The sequence below is a fragment of the Chrysemys picta genome, chromosome 3 (genome assembly GCF_011386835.1).
Source record: "Chrysemys picta bellii isolate R12L10 chromosome 3, ASM1138683v2, whole genome shotgun sequence".
NCBI lineage: Eukaryota > Metazoa > Chordata > Testudines > Emydidae > Chrysemys > Chrysemys picta.
In genome coordinates, this window is record NC_088793.1 from 166,948,901 (window position 1) to 166,964,023 (window position 15,123).

At 42.4% G+C, this 15,123-nt stretch overlaps 1 protein-coding gene across 1 annotated transcript in view; it reads right to left on the reverse strand.

Annotated features, from left to right (window-relative positions):
* The window catches only part of DTL (denticleless E3 ubiquitin protein ligase homolog), a 33,929-nt gene that overhangs the window by 12,675 nt on the left and 6,131 nt on the right, over positions 1 to 15,123 (reverse strand). The window contains exons 6-11 of the mRNA XM_024101225.3: positions 14,954 to 15,019; positions 12,409 to 12,524; positions 11,524 to 11,597; positions 9,583 to 9,686; positions 7,869 to 7,973; positions 3,916 to 4,028 (exon numbers count right to left, since the gene is read on the reverse strand). Of these exons, the coding sequence (XP_023956993.2) occupies positions 3,916 to 4,028; positions 7,869 to 7,973; positions 9,583 to 9,686; positions 11,524 to 11,597; positions 12,409 to 12,524; positions 14,954 to 15,019 (578 nt within the window). The remainder of the gene's footprint in view (positions 1 to 3,915; positions 4,029 to 7,868; positions 7,974 to 9,582; positions 9,687 to 11,523; positions 11,598 to 12,408; positions 12,525 to 14,953; positions 15,020 to 15,123) is intronic.

The window sequence follows — 15,123 nt, forward strand, 5'->3', positions numbered from 1 at the left end:
GAGACGATACAATACACACACTGATTAAACGGAACCCCAATCCGATACACCTTTGAAACTGAACCCCTATTTGATACACCTTTATCCTGACCTACGACAGCACCCAATCTTTATCACAACTCATGAGACCAGCCAGTAGCCAGAGACTGACTTAGCTGAGGCTAATATTAGCCTTGCCACAACCAAGCAAGAGCAAGAAATCAGATTTAAGGTTCTTTTTATTTTGCAGACTTTCAGCAGGTTTCCTGAAGTTATGAGTCACCAGTAGCGATGTGACATTAGATGTGGGATTTGCACTGATGACTAAGTAAATTTAATAGATTCTTTAGCAAGTGGGAAAAGGTGGTTTTATACACAGATTTACAAAGATAAATGCAAAATATCAGGGAGGGCTTCTAGTTTCTTGGTCAATTTCCTTTTCTTGTCAAACTTTTATTTCTTGCCATGGCAGCCTGAAAAGCTGTAGTTAAGATTCTTAAGTAGAGTATTTAAAGTTTGTCTGAACTAAATGGTTCATAACAGGCTTTTTTTTAAGGATGTGTGTGGCATGGTGGAGGCAACCACTTGACTAAATATCTATTAAATGCTCTGTTGAGAATATAACCTTCTCTGCCAAAACATGCAATACCATGGAAACTAAAATCCCATTTAAGGAATAAACTGAAGGAGTTCTTGGTACAGAGAACACCTTAGTTTACATTTAATAGATTTTTATTGCGTGTAGCAAGACATTTAATAATCCTTGACTACTGACAAGAGGGCAAAAGGAGAGAATTATTCTCACTGGGCCAGATTCTGCTCCCGTACTGTTTTCACACTGATATAATTTAACTGACATTGATGAAGCTGTACATAATTTCCACCAGTGCGAGTGAGACACAAGGCATTTGTATCTGAATGGGTTTGAGGGGGGAGGGAGGAACAGAGTACAAACTAGGTTGTTGATGCTGTATCCTTTGGGTTCTGGTTAAATCAGCATTGCAAGTGCTTTGTCCCCCATGTTTTATTATGTCATTAGGATGCCAAAATGTACATATAAGTATAAAAACTGATAGGCAATTGGCTATCTATTGGGATTCAGGATATGTCTTATATTATGTACACATCAGACTACACAGAAATATATGAAGTGTGACGCTAAGTCAGACCAAGGGTCCTCCTAATCTGGTATCCTGTCTGCTCTGACAGTGGCCAGTACCAGATGGTTCAAAGAAAAGTACAGTTATGGAACCACCCGGCTGTAAAGGAAGTTTCTTCCTGTTCCTGGTTAGTTAGTGGTTCAAAGTCAGATGTCCATTTTAAAATAAATACTTTCCACCCCTACCCCTAATGCTAAGCTGAATGCAGGGGTTCTTACAGATGCAACTGATTACTGGACCAGCAGTTACTTTTCTTGAAGTGCTCCCTAACATGCATGTGATGTCACATGCTGAAACATGGAACCACAAGGTGCTCCTTGTCTGGTCAGCAATAACCTCTGTCCATGGCATTTCCTGACCTAGGTACAACATCCCACTACTAATCAAGAGTCTCCTGGAAATGTCTTGGGTGGACAATGTCCTCATTAAATTACCTTTTACCTACCTCTGAATTTGCACAGACAGCGCCTCTTCTCAGAACCTCCTCCCAGTTTGAAAATACGAGGGTAAACTTTGTCTCTGTTGGCAGTTCACATGTATGCTTCTCAGAGCAGCTGACCATATATTATCTATGGCACTGATCATCCCAGTAGTATGTTTACATCAAAATCAATAAAGTCTGGCAGCCTTCTGGGCACAGGAAGGAATCGGAGTAGGTCGGATTTGTGATAAGTTTTCGATTGTCAGTGTAGAGAACGCTACCACTACATAAATTAGCCACAGGGTTAACATAATACTGGTCACCTGACCACCCTTCGTATATTTGTTTTAATTAATGTTTGGCATCCACATGCTATAGCACTGGGAATCTTATAAAAATAAACAGATGGATTTTAAATCCATTTTTTTCTGAATTTTATGAAGCCCTTAAATATTCCTGTGCCGTTCCCAGCATAGTTTCCAGGGAACCTTTTTAAAAACATGGACTTGAAATGTGCAATGCAAGATCACACAGCCGGTTTGCTGGATAAGCCTGGCACGTTATGAACCACTGAAGATAAGCCTAAGGGGATACCTATTAGTTTTGCTATGAAAGCAAACACATCACTGCGGCGCTGCTACTCCTAAAGAAGCAGCCACGAACCTTACAAGAACGCTTCTCTCAGACCCAAAATGGCTACGAGCCTGAGCCAAGGCTGCCGTCGTACATACTCTGCACTCCTAACTGTGCTTTTATTTCCAAACCCATCACGAAAAGAGAGCAGGTGGGGAAAGCAGGGCAGGTTCAATTTTCGGACAGCTGACTTTGCCAGTGCCTGATAGTAGAAGGTACATGTTAAGTTAGGGGTGGGCAGGAGTGAAAGCATCACATCATATACATCGTTTGGTAGTGAATATAACTAAACCAAGGAATTCAGAAGCGCTCATGCAAGTGTGTTTGAAGCAGATTGGCTGACTGGATATAGGTCAGGTGAGCCACATTTAAATAGCTCTCTCTTATCCCCTGTAAGGGGATGAATTTTGCCTCTGAGCAACAGAAGACAGTGTAGAGGTTGCACAGTGCCATGAAAGGGTTACTTGGGGGAGGGGAGTTGGCAAACGGTTTGGGCATGGAACACAATATTAGAGATAAAAGTGAAGATTCACCCTAATGTGGATTAAGTTGTGGTTGGTACTTAAATAGGTTCCTATCTATTGAAATCTACCACCACAGGGCAGCTGCCAGGATAAGGAAATCCAAGTAAGAGAACTATAAATATACAGGGGTGAGGTGTGTGTGCGCAAAAAGTCTACCCTGCAAACCAGCAATACTGATCAGAAATGGCAGGAGCTTCCTGCAAGAGAATGGCTGAGTTTAGGCCAATGGTGCTAACGTAAAATGGAGACAGCAATAACAATTCTAAGATTGAGAAAAAAAGTCTTGTGGCCAGTTCAGAGACAGGATTCCAAATTCACTGATTTCCTGCTCTTACAATCAATATGCCTCAAACTTTACCACAGGAACAGTAGTATGGTATTGAAAAACACCCCAGCCAGGACTCATTGCAGCATTAAACAGCATAATCTGAAGAGTTACACAAACAGTCACCTAAAGATTGTACCCATTTGTCTCTTTGTCTGAGAATGCCTCTCTTATCCACGTTTCTGCGTGGATGAAACTCCACAATCCCTCCCCACACGACACAGCGGGGAACAGAACTTCTCTCATTTTGAAGGCCCTGCTATTAACATGGTGACATTTGCATTTCCTACACGTCAGCTAGAGATGCCAAGTGACTAAGCTCCTCAGCTGTCAGCCAGCATTTCGGAATTTTGCTGAAGGCTCTGGCTGAGCCCTTGCCATAATACAAAGGCTTTAACTATTGCAAATTAAGCATGAGAAAAAGCTATGTCTGAACCAAGAGCTTATGAACTGGAAAAAAAAAGTGCCCCTTAAAACAATTAAGCTGTTAGACTCCACTAATGTGCACCGCTGCTAAATATGAACCAAGAACCTTCTACCTGTCATAGCTGCTGAATAAACAGAAAGAAGATTTTAATGCCCATTAAAACCAGATTAAGATCAGCAACTTACAATAATCAGCAGTGATGAGAGACATAATGGTGGCAGGAGGTTAGCTCTGTTTTACATTAATAGTTACATTCAGGTTTGACAGCTGTATACTTTGGGCACAACATGCCAGGAACTAAGCCTGTGCTGCTTTAAATGGGACCCCTCCTCCCCACTCATCTCCATTCACTATGTGAATGTGGAAAGCAAATAAAAGGAGAAAACAGAACAATTCTGGGCCGTCAGGTTGGGGCTTTGTGTCTGGATTTCTTTCAAGTGTCTCACCTTCCAGATGTAGGCACTCTGGTCGCTTGAGCCACTAACCAGGAACTGGTCATCTGGGCTAGTGCTAGACTTGACATAAAAGGTGGAATTCTGGTGTCCATTGAAGACTGCCACTGAGACAAAAAAAAAGTAATAAAAATAAATAAACTCAGAACATAATTCTGTAGTTCAGCTGATTACACAACTAGGGCTGACATTACAGGCTTTTCCTGCCTGTTCACATAGCTCAAAAGGCAGTGGTTATACAGACTCCCTTGCTTTAGGGCCCCAAGTTTCATCCACTAGCTAGCAGGAGGCACCATTCCCTTTTGCTATAAACTGACCCCTGCACAGCACAGTGGTGCAGTCATCTAATAGCTTTGTTAAATCCTCTCCTTCCCGTGTGACAGCTCCAGGCAAGGACCTCCTCTGGGCCCAGCCCAGGCCCCTCAGTCAGCCTCTTTGTCTCCTATTCTCAGGGCCATGAGTGCAACTCTCCCCCCCCCCCCCCCCCCCCCCAAAAAAAAAAAAGAATGGGTCACCCAGTAATTGTTGTTAGCTAAGACCTGGCTTCTACTGAAACAGTGGAGGAGACATTTGCTCCTCCCCCTTCTTCCTGCCAGTGCTTTATTTCTTAAGGAGAATATGTGCTGGCTCAGAGACACTGGTCGCTTGCCTATTTTTAAAGTCCCAGTAACACCTCACCTGAACTATTAAGCCATGAAACTACTGCCCTGAATAGCTGCAATCCTTGGTATGCCAAGAACCGGAAGTTCCAGCAGCCAACACGGGAGCAGCACACAGATCTAGAGCACTCGGCTACTCTACACCCAGGCTTCTTATCAAGGTAGAAAGGGCAAGTTACCGAATTTAGCAGGATACGTGACTGAGGCCCTCTGCCAACACTGGCATACAGAGCTAGGAAGTGAACTGTGAACATAGTGGTGTCTGATTTACAGCAGCAATACAGTAAGAACCTAGAGTAGCAGTTTAGCAGGGAAACCACTTACAGTTTCTATTTCAAGGAAGTTTGTTTGTATTTGGAGTATTTCATGAACTTGCATTTACAAAGGTCACCACAACCTGCTAGATCCTGTAGCTCTTGCCAGCTTTTGTTTCAATGCAGTGTTCAGAGTGACAGGATGCAGCGTGAGCCTGCACACTGGCAACAGGGACAGATCCTACTGAGGAGCCATTTCCCCACTTCCTCCTCCAAATTAAAAGGGAACAGAATTGATTCAGACCGAGCTACAAAGAGAAAAGCAACAGCAGACCCTGCTGGTTTTCTAGTTATTGAAGTGAATCTGCAAAAGTCTGCTGCCCTCTGCAGGGCTCAGAATAGGATGGTCACATTCTGTTTGGCTGAGAATTCTTTGAAACAACAGTGAAATGTTTTGCAACCAATAATATGAATCAAGATTTGCCTCCTCATGCTGATCCGTCATTACATAGAAGTCAATAGAAGCTAGTGACTAAAATCAAAAGCCAGATTGGAGACTGTCCTGTCCCTCTAGGACTAGCGCTGAGTGAATAATTGATTCTGTGGCTGAACTGAAAAATGCCCCAAAAATGTGTTCAGTTTTACACCAAAACTGATTTTTTTCAGATTTTTACCAAAACATAAAAACCAAACAAATTTTGTTCGGGTCGAGTGGAACCATCATTTCAAAACAAAATGTCAGTTTGAACCAGTTCATTTTGAAATGAAATCTTGAAAGGAACAGCTGACTTTTTCCATTCTCCACCCCCCATTTTTTACATGGCCAAAACTATTTGCTGAATTCCACATTAATTCAGGAATAGTCTCCCTGAAACTGCATTTTTCTGTGAATTTACTATTCAACTGAAGAAATTTGCCCAGCTCTATTTATAAACCTTATACAGGAATAATAAATTGTTTAGTTTTGTATAGAATAGAATGAGTTCAAGGCTCTATATAGACATTATCTAATTAATCTTCCTCGGGGATAGTAATCAGTGTCAACATCTCCATTTTAAACACTAAATGGGAAATGGAGACAGAAAAGTGGAATGACTTGCCTAGGGCTGCACAGCAAATATTACTAAAACTCAGACTTTCTGTTCCACAGTATGGGGAAAAAATAAAATAAAAGATCCTTCTAGACACCTCCTCACCCAGCCTCCCAATCTTACGCCCTCCCTACAGAAGTGACTGCTATTTAAACAAACAAGACCTAAGGATGGTTGTATGGAGACAAACTAAAGATAAATTAACATGATGGTGCTGTTTCTGGTTAGTTAACCCCTCCCCCGCATCTGTATTGTTTGTTTCCTCCCCTCGGATGCAGAGCTTCACGTTTATTAGCACAGAAATCTGATCTGTGATTTCTCTTCTCCAAGTGGCCAGGCTTGCCATTCTTATGTTTCTCCTGTGCTGTGCGGTTGAAGGGGCAGGAAGGCAGCCTGGTGAAAATGCTTCCAGAGCTGAGAAATAGCATATTTGACATCAGCAGCTAATCTGGTAATATTGAGAACTGACACTACTGCTCAGCTCTGGAAGTATTCTCACTGGGCTGTCTTCCTGAAGGAGATTCTCTTCCCTTCCCCTTCCTTGTTCTTTTGAGTTCCGTTGGCTGAGTGACTAAGAAAAGTCTCTGGAAATTCTAAAACTATGCCATTGACTGGGCTACATCTAGTAAGAAGTGTCACTGCTTATTGCGGTGAAGCATTTGTCTGTCTCTGACACAAGCAACTCTGCATCACAATTCATTAATCATTGTGTTAGCACAAAGGTCACAGAGGCACAGCCAAAGCCATCTGAAAAGATAGCCTGGATCTCTGCTAAAGACCTCATACAGTGTAAGAATGTTCTGGGGACTGTTATAAAAACTCAACTCAGAATGGTGATGTCTTAAGATCTTTGGAGACAATTTATCATCAGACCACATGCATTTTTTCTCCTCATACATTAAGACTTAATGTAACTTTAGAGTTCAGAGATGGCACCAGAGCGTGGGGCATTTCAACCGAGTTCACTGGTTAAAGTGTGCTTTACAGGGGTAATGTCCAGAAGCCAAGTATTCCTAATCTGGTAGCTGTGGTCTCTGAGGCCTTGTCTACACTACCACTGTAAATTGACCTAAGTTACACTACTCCAGCTACGTGAATAATGTAACCGAAGCCAACGTAGCTTAGGTCAACTTACTGTGGTGTCTACACTACGCTGAGTCAACGGGAGACACTCTCCCGTCAACATATCTTACTCTTCTTGTTCCGGTGGAGTACCGGAGTCGACCAGAGAGCGCTCTACCATCAATTTAGCAGGACTTCACCAGACCCGCTAAATCAACCCCCACTACATCGATCACAGCAGTGTTGATCTCAGGTAAGCGTAGACATGGCCTGAGTGACTCCAGTCCAGTTCCTAGTTTTTATCCCAACTCCATCATGATGGATCTGAGCACATCACAAGAACAGATATCGTAACAGAGGCTCTTTGTAGGCAGTCACAGAAGATACAAAGGAATAAGTAGGCTTCTCATTCCTTCAGGCAGTCCCTCCAAAACAGGGCACAAGTGATGGGGAAAGCTTGCATTGCTACGATCCACATTGTGCCTGGTAGGTGGACAAATGGCACTTCAGGCTTCCAGGGTTAAAAGACAGAATAAACTTTTCCCATCCTTGGACTCTCTACCAAAACTGCCAACAACCAGTTCCAGTTAGTGCCAGTTTTGACGGTGGTTTCTGCGGTGTGGATATCCAGGCTGCGACCAAACTAATTTCATACAGGCCACCAAATCATCATCTGTTTACATCAACTTTACTTTCATTACTGACCTGGACCCAACTTGAACTAGATGCGCAAGAAGAGTTCTGTATCCCTTTAACAATGCCCAGAGCCATCCTGACCCCAGATTTTAGCAGGTGCCTAACTTGTGGCTGAAACTTAGAAGCTGCATTTTATAGTGTCAGTCTAGCCATTTGGCAACTGTTTCCACAGGTATCGTTCTTACCTGGAGTGGTCTTTAAACTTGTCGTATTGAACATGTAAATATTGTCATCTGTGCAGTTAGCAAACAGACTGGTACCAGTGGAGTCCAGAACCAGACTAGAATATCCTGGAGACAGAAAGAGAAGTTCTGCATAACCAGTAAATCCAAAAAAAAAAACCAACAAAAAAAAAACAAGTGGAAGGCTTCTGGGCACAATTCTGGGCATCTCTATTACATGTGATGTTACTGGGATATTCTTTTTTCAGAGGGCACAGTGACTGGAGGATCAAATTTTCTAGAACTGATGCAGCATATTCTCACCCCTGAACTCTCCCAAGACTTTATGGAGAAGTTTAGAAACCATCCATCTCACCTATATAAGCCGGACTTTCAAAAGCAGCAATCTCACAGGCACTTGTAAAGTTGGATTTACAGGGGTAACAAGAACATCCAGATTTATACACAGTAAAAGATTAAATAAATAACCACCAAGAGTTTTGGAAGGAACACAAAACTTCCTGCTTCGGGATATAAGTCAACCTCTAACTGATTAGTTAGGGTTCCAGGGTTAGACAAAAGTGTTCCCTGTGTGCAGATTATTTCATAACTGCCTGCTGCAGGATTTCTTTCATCTTGTTTGGAAGCAGCTGGTACTGGACTCGTACTGTCAGAGACACGATACTGAACTAGATGGAGCACTGGTCCGATCCAGTATGCTAGTCTTGTGGAGTTAGGATACAAGGATTTTAATCAATGTAAATGCAGAGCAGCAGAAACAAAATCAAGATTTTTATGGAGGGAATGGTTTAATGGGATAACATGATTTTGGTCAAATGAACAGTGTGCTATCACTAGTAATTATTTTTATGAGCAATGAGGGTCTGGCTGGAGAGTCTTGCCTACATGCTCGGGGTTCTACTGATCACCATATTTGGGGTCGGGAAGGAATTTTCCTCCAGGGTAGATTGGCAGAGGCCCTGGAGGTTTTTCGCCTTCCTCCGCAGCATGGGGCAGGGGACGCTAGCTGGAGGATTCTCTGCTACTTGAAGTCTCTAAACCACAGGATTTGGAGACTTCAACAGCAGAGTCAAGGGAAAGGGTTGGGACAGCTTTGTGGCCTGCATCATGCGGGAGGTCAGACTAGATGATCATAATGGTCCCTTCTGACCTTAAAGTCTATGAGTCTATGAGTCTATAATAAGCTGGGCCTTAAAGTGAGGTTCTAGTCAAGAAAGCTACCATGTAAAAATAGCACCTTCTTATTCAGTAGATCTGCTCCCTGTGTGTATTCAGAGTTAGAGCTGCTTACCTTTCTGACCAATAGAAGTTTTACTGTGTTGTACCCCTGTTGGCTCTGCAGAACCCACACAACAAAGAGAGAAGGAGCTGAATTTGGTTTTAGCTCATTCATCATCACCAAGTTAGCTAAGTTCAAATTGCAGGACCATGTTCTCCACCCAGTTACTTTTGTGCAATCCCACTAGAAAGGCCCACAGGAGTTATTATTACTGGTTTGATGATACAGAAGCAGGAGAAACAGCTTGAACTTCAAATCTCTGCTTGAATTTATGGTGCTGGCTGTTTAAAAAAAAAAAAAAAAAAGCCCTGCTAAACCAGGCCAGTCAGATCTGGAAATCACTGACACAAGACATGAACCCCCTCCAAGCCATCTTCTTTCACATCATTTTTCAGATCAACCTAAAACTTTGAGGAGTAACATCATTCAGTTGCTTACCCAGTTTGCGAGTGCTGATCCCAGGGTAGCAGAATGACTTGAACGGCACCGGATCCTGCCGATACATGGTGTAGTTCTTGCGCAAGTCCCATACTTTGATTACACTGAAATTCAAGATACAGGCATCTCCTTCTACACCTGCTATACAGAGTTGATAAAAGCATTCTACAGCAATAAGAGGATGGTTCCCCACCACTTGTATCCAGTGAATCTAGGAAGTGCAACATGACTGAAGCAAACCACAGCAGAGGCCTGCTCAGAGAATGACAACTGAGATTGCTGGGCTAGGCAGTGGAGTCATTGGCTGCCTTTCACCTTCCAGAATGTTCTATTTTTGCAACTAATATAATATATTTAAGGCTAAAGCATGGAAGTTTTCCAGTCCAAGAATTAGGTTTCAGAGAGAATCAAGATGTAATTTGACCCAATGAGATAAAAAACTAAGTTAATTTTCTCAGATGAAAACTAAAATAAAGAGGATGCATTGATATTTTGACAGTCAGACTGAAAAAGCCCTTCAAGCTTCTTCCTTGCTCTCTGTCATGAAGGCCCTGACCCAGCAATGAGCTCCATGCAGGTGGACCCCAACCCTGTTGACTTCAGTAGCACTCTGCTTGTGTACAGGGATCTGGCCACGTGGAGGTGGTTGCAGGATCAGAGCCTGAGAAGGTAATCTCCATATTAACCAGAAGGACAGTTTATTAGCACTCCAAGATATACCAACCGACCTCACACCCCAAAAATGCACCCTCTGTTTTTTTTATCCTGCACACTCACACATATCCAGCCACAGCTCATTATCTAAAGAATAATATTTCCACCCAGTAGTCTGACACCTTCCCCTAAACAAAAATGGAGGTGCTAGAACAGTTAAAACAGCATCCCCCCCTGGTACGTGGTTATGAAGCTTGAAAGAAAACTCAACCACTTGTCATGAATGGCAGCAATACCTTGGGTTCACCATCACAACCCATTTTAGGACACCTTTTTAGGCTTTTAAAGAGATTCGTCACATAAGGCCCATAATTTTAACATACCTTTACAAGAGTGCTCTTTCCAAGCCAATTTTTTTTTTTTTTAAATTCATGGCTTTTTTTTAAATTAAATCCCCAGTAAGGAGGAGTAAGAAACACATTCAGAAGTGGTGATGCAATCCAGCAGACTCAGCACTGGTCTGGAGTCAGAAGGCCTCCTACACTGCAATTAGACACCTACAGCTGGCCCACGTCAGTTGGCTCGGGCTCACGGGGCTATAAAATTGTGGCGTAGATGTTTGGGCTCAGGCTGGAGCCTGAGCTTTGGGACCCTTTCCGTCACATGGTCCCAGAGCCCAGACTCCAGCCTGAGCCATCTACACCATAATTTTACAGTCTCACAGCCTGAGCCCGAGTTAGCTGGCACTTCCCAGCCACAGGTGTTTAATTGCAGTGTAGACATACCCTAAGTGATTTGGGGAAAGCCACCTAGCTGCTCTTTGCCTCTGTTTTCCCACCTGTAACATGGGGGAAATGCCTGCCCACCTTTGTAGAGGACTTTAAACTCTACAGATGAAAAATTGCTATTATAGTGCATTGCTTCCTTAAAAGTGATGTTATCAAGTCTCATTTAGATCTAAAATTAACATTGTTAGAGACCTTTCTAATTGGCAAGTAGAGTGAATTTCCCTACGCAGTTAAACAAGGTATCTCATCCGCCCACGTGCCAGAATACCAGAGCCTGAGCTTGCCTCTTGTTAGAGCCATTCATGGCTCTTATTGTCTACTCTAGATTTTGTTAGATGGACAATCAGTAACACTTCAGATGTTCACCAGCAATTTACTCTGATTCAAGCAATATGTAAAATCTACTGGGACCCATACAATTTCTGTTCAGTTTCTGCCCGTGCCGCTGAGAGGAAAATTCAGATTAACTCAGAAAAAAATCCATTCTTTCTCTCCTTACCCATCGACAGCTCCTGCAGAGATAAGGGTGTGTTCATCTTGAAGCAGCACCACTGTCACACTCTGCTGGAAATCCTAAAAGGAAAAGAAAGCTATTTGTTTTCTGTCAGTCAGTAGAGATTCTCTGCAAAGTTCAAGGCCAGCATGAATGTTTGGGAAATCAGTTCACTCTCCCTCCCAGACAGACAATTTCTGAGTTCTGCCAAACAGCTAACTAGCCTCTGTCTTGATTTAGTAGTGGCTCAGTCCTTGGACTCCACCATGGTCACAAAGTTTTTGTTGCCCAGCAATTTAGTCACCATAGGCAGGAGGCCAGGAGTGCTAGTAGCAATTTAGGACACCGGGTTCTGATCCTGCAAGTGCCCCGCAAGTAGAATTCCCACATAGGTCAATGGGATTGGGCTCAGATTTGAAAACACTCCTCACAGATTAGACATAGTAGAGCTCTCACACCATGGCATTTAGCAGATGAAATAGGCACAACTCTTACTCCCATGAGTTATAAATATCAAAGCATGACAGTGTGAACAGCTTCCTGAAAAAGCCAATCTTAGAAGCCTAGGAATGGAGTAATGATCCCTCCAAAATAAAAACACAAGCGCATACCCGGCAAGGAAAGAACATGTGATTTGCTCAAGGATAACTGGATCTCATAGTTAATTCCCCACACAGGTGACTCAAATTGATCACAGCATCTAGTTATAAAACAATGATAGAGATCGGGCTTTGAAGAATATAAGTTTATCAGCATTTCTATCCCATTCAAACTAGATAGCTCTCCCCAGTTGAGATGCTCTCTTGTTCATTACTTTGCAAAGCTACCACAACACAAAATGCTATTTTGGGAAGTAGAGTCCTAGATTTCTTTTACTTTCCAAATTCTTACCACTGAAGGGGCAAGTCCTCTGAGATTCTGCTTTTTCTTCTTTGGTTTGGAGAGTATCTGTTTGTCTACTATGTTGTGGGCTCCTCCGATTTGATTCACCTGCCTGTAAAATCCATCTGAAAGACAGTTCCAGGAAGCCTCACTTATTACTGCTAGATTAGCTCCCATTTACAGACATAGTTTTAATAAAAATAGACACGGAGTGGAAATACATTCTAGGAAGTGACTGAGAGTGACCTTTAGTTTCATTCATATACTCTGCAAACAAGCATTTGCAATTATTTCTAATGCTGAATAGAAGCAGGAAATAAAGAACATGAGCGTATATTGCAATAGCTGCCATACGGTCAGGACTCTTCAATAGGTTAAATTCTTCCTGATTAAGTGAAGTGCAAACCATGGTTAGCCCTTTAGGACAGTGAGTTCTACAATTAATTTCACTAATGAAGTATCAGTTTAATACATTTAAATCCTGTTGATTTAACAACATGCAGTCATGAGGTTTATTAAATACAGTGTGTGTCAAGTTTCTAAAAGTTAGCACTTACATAACACTTCATTAACGTTAGCTAAATTGTGAGGGGAAATACATCTGATCATCTAGTCCAGTGCAGGATTGCTCCCACAGTACATTTGTAGTGCTTTCTCCAGTCTGGTTCCAAGTACAATGAAGTTGATAAATCTCATTGAGGAGACTCAGTTTTCTGTTCATCCATCACTCCTGCACCTATCACCATGGTGTCTGAGCACCTTACAAAGCCATCTGACTGATCTACAACTAGTCTGAGTTCTGTCACATATGGGCAGCTTAGTGAGAGCGCCTTGCCCACGTGTCAGTGCTGAAGAGGTTTAAAACCAATGTTATGGCGTCGTTTCTTGCATGAGAGTCAGACAACTGTGAAGTAAAATCTCGGGCAGCTAGTTCTTGGATCAGATCTTTCCTCTTTTGATAGTAATCACAGCAGTTAGGACATCTACCAGCTCACAGCCCTAACCCTCACACACTCTCCTTTCCAGTCTTGGATATTTCTCTAACAATTTTTTTTCCTCCCTGCCTGATCCAGTGAGTTGAAGTCCCCAACTGATTGGCAAGAGCATGGGTACAGTGGAGGCATGGAGAACAGCATGCACCAAGAGCTATTTCCTCCAGATGGCATCTTGAGTCTGGACAGCAAAAGCACTGATCAGCTGCTGAGAACAATTTGTAGCAACTCTAACTCTGAACAACAGACTAATTATTAAACAATCAATTTGTAAACACCTAGAGGATAATAGTGTTTTAAAGAATAACCAGCATAGATTTGTGTAAGAACAAATTAGGCTAAATCAACCTTATTTCCTTTTTGGACATGATTTCTGGCCTAGTGAATAGGGAGAAAGCAAGGCAAGAGATATCTTCATTTTAGTAAGGCTTTTGACACAGTCCCACATGACATTCTCATAAGCAAAGTAGGGAAACGTGACCTAGATGTAATGATCATAAAGGTGGGTGTACAACTGGTTGAAAGACACTGAGCAGGGAGAGATTGCAAACACTTTGGAGGACAGGATTAGAATTCAAAGTAACCTTGACAAATTGGAGAATTGGTCTGAAGCCAACAAGATGAAATTCAATAAAGTACAAAGTACTGCACTTAGGAAAGAAAAAAAAATCAAAGACACAACTACGAAATGGGGGGTTATAGTGGACCACAGATTGAATATCAGCAAACAACGTCATGCAGTTTAAAGGCTACTATTCTGGGGTGTACATACACGTGTGTCATAGGTAAGGCATGGGAGGTAATTGTCCTACTCTACTTGGCACTGGAGAGGCCTCAGCTGGAGTACTGCGTCCAGTTCTGGACAACACACTTTAGGAAAGATGTAGATAAACTGAAAAGAATCTGGAGGAGAACAAAAATTATAAAAGGTTAAGAAAACCTGATCTATGAGGAAAGGTTAAAAAAAAACCTGGGTGTGTTTAGTGTTGAGAAAAGAAGATCAAGGGGGCACCTGAAAACAGTCTTTTGATATGTTAAGGGCTGTTATAAAAAGGACGGTGATTAATTATTCTCCATGTCCAGTGAAGGCAGGGCAAGAAGTAATGGGCTTAATCTGCGGCAAGGAGGATTTACGTTAGATAATAGGAAAAACTTTCTAGCAATGAGGATAGTTACACTATCAAACAGGCTTCCAAGAGAGGTTGTGGAATCCCACTCACTGGAGGTTTTTAAGAATAGCTGGACAAACACCTGTCAGGGATAAGGCTTATTTGGTCCTACCTCATCTCAGGGGCCTGGACTTGATGATCTCTCGAGGTCCCTTTCAAGCCCTACATTTCTGTAATTATGGCCCACAAAACATATCAATACAGAGACTTAGGCAAATCTGAGAGTCCCATGAAAGTGGCAATACCCATTAAAGCAGCTTTCCCCCCAAATTATCCATGTCCTGTTCAAGGGGCTTTGCCTGTAGTGCAATGAACTGCATCAACCCAATGAATAAGCTCCAATATGGAACAAAAACCACCAGCCCCATTACACACATCTGAAAGCTCACCTACCTTTTTTGTTGCATCTGGTGTCCCAGAGCATGACGTTTCCGTCTCTGCCTCCAGTACAGAAGACAGCTGAGGGAAACATATTTATTAGCTTCAAAAAGTTACAAGTGTTCATTTTAGAAGATTAACTCAAGCCAGGGTGATACCAGCTCTGTGACAATGCCCTGCCTCAT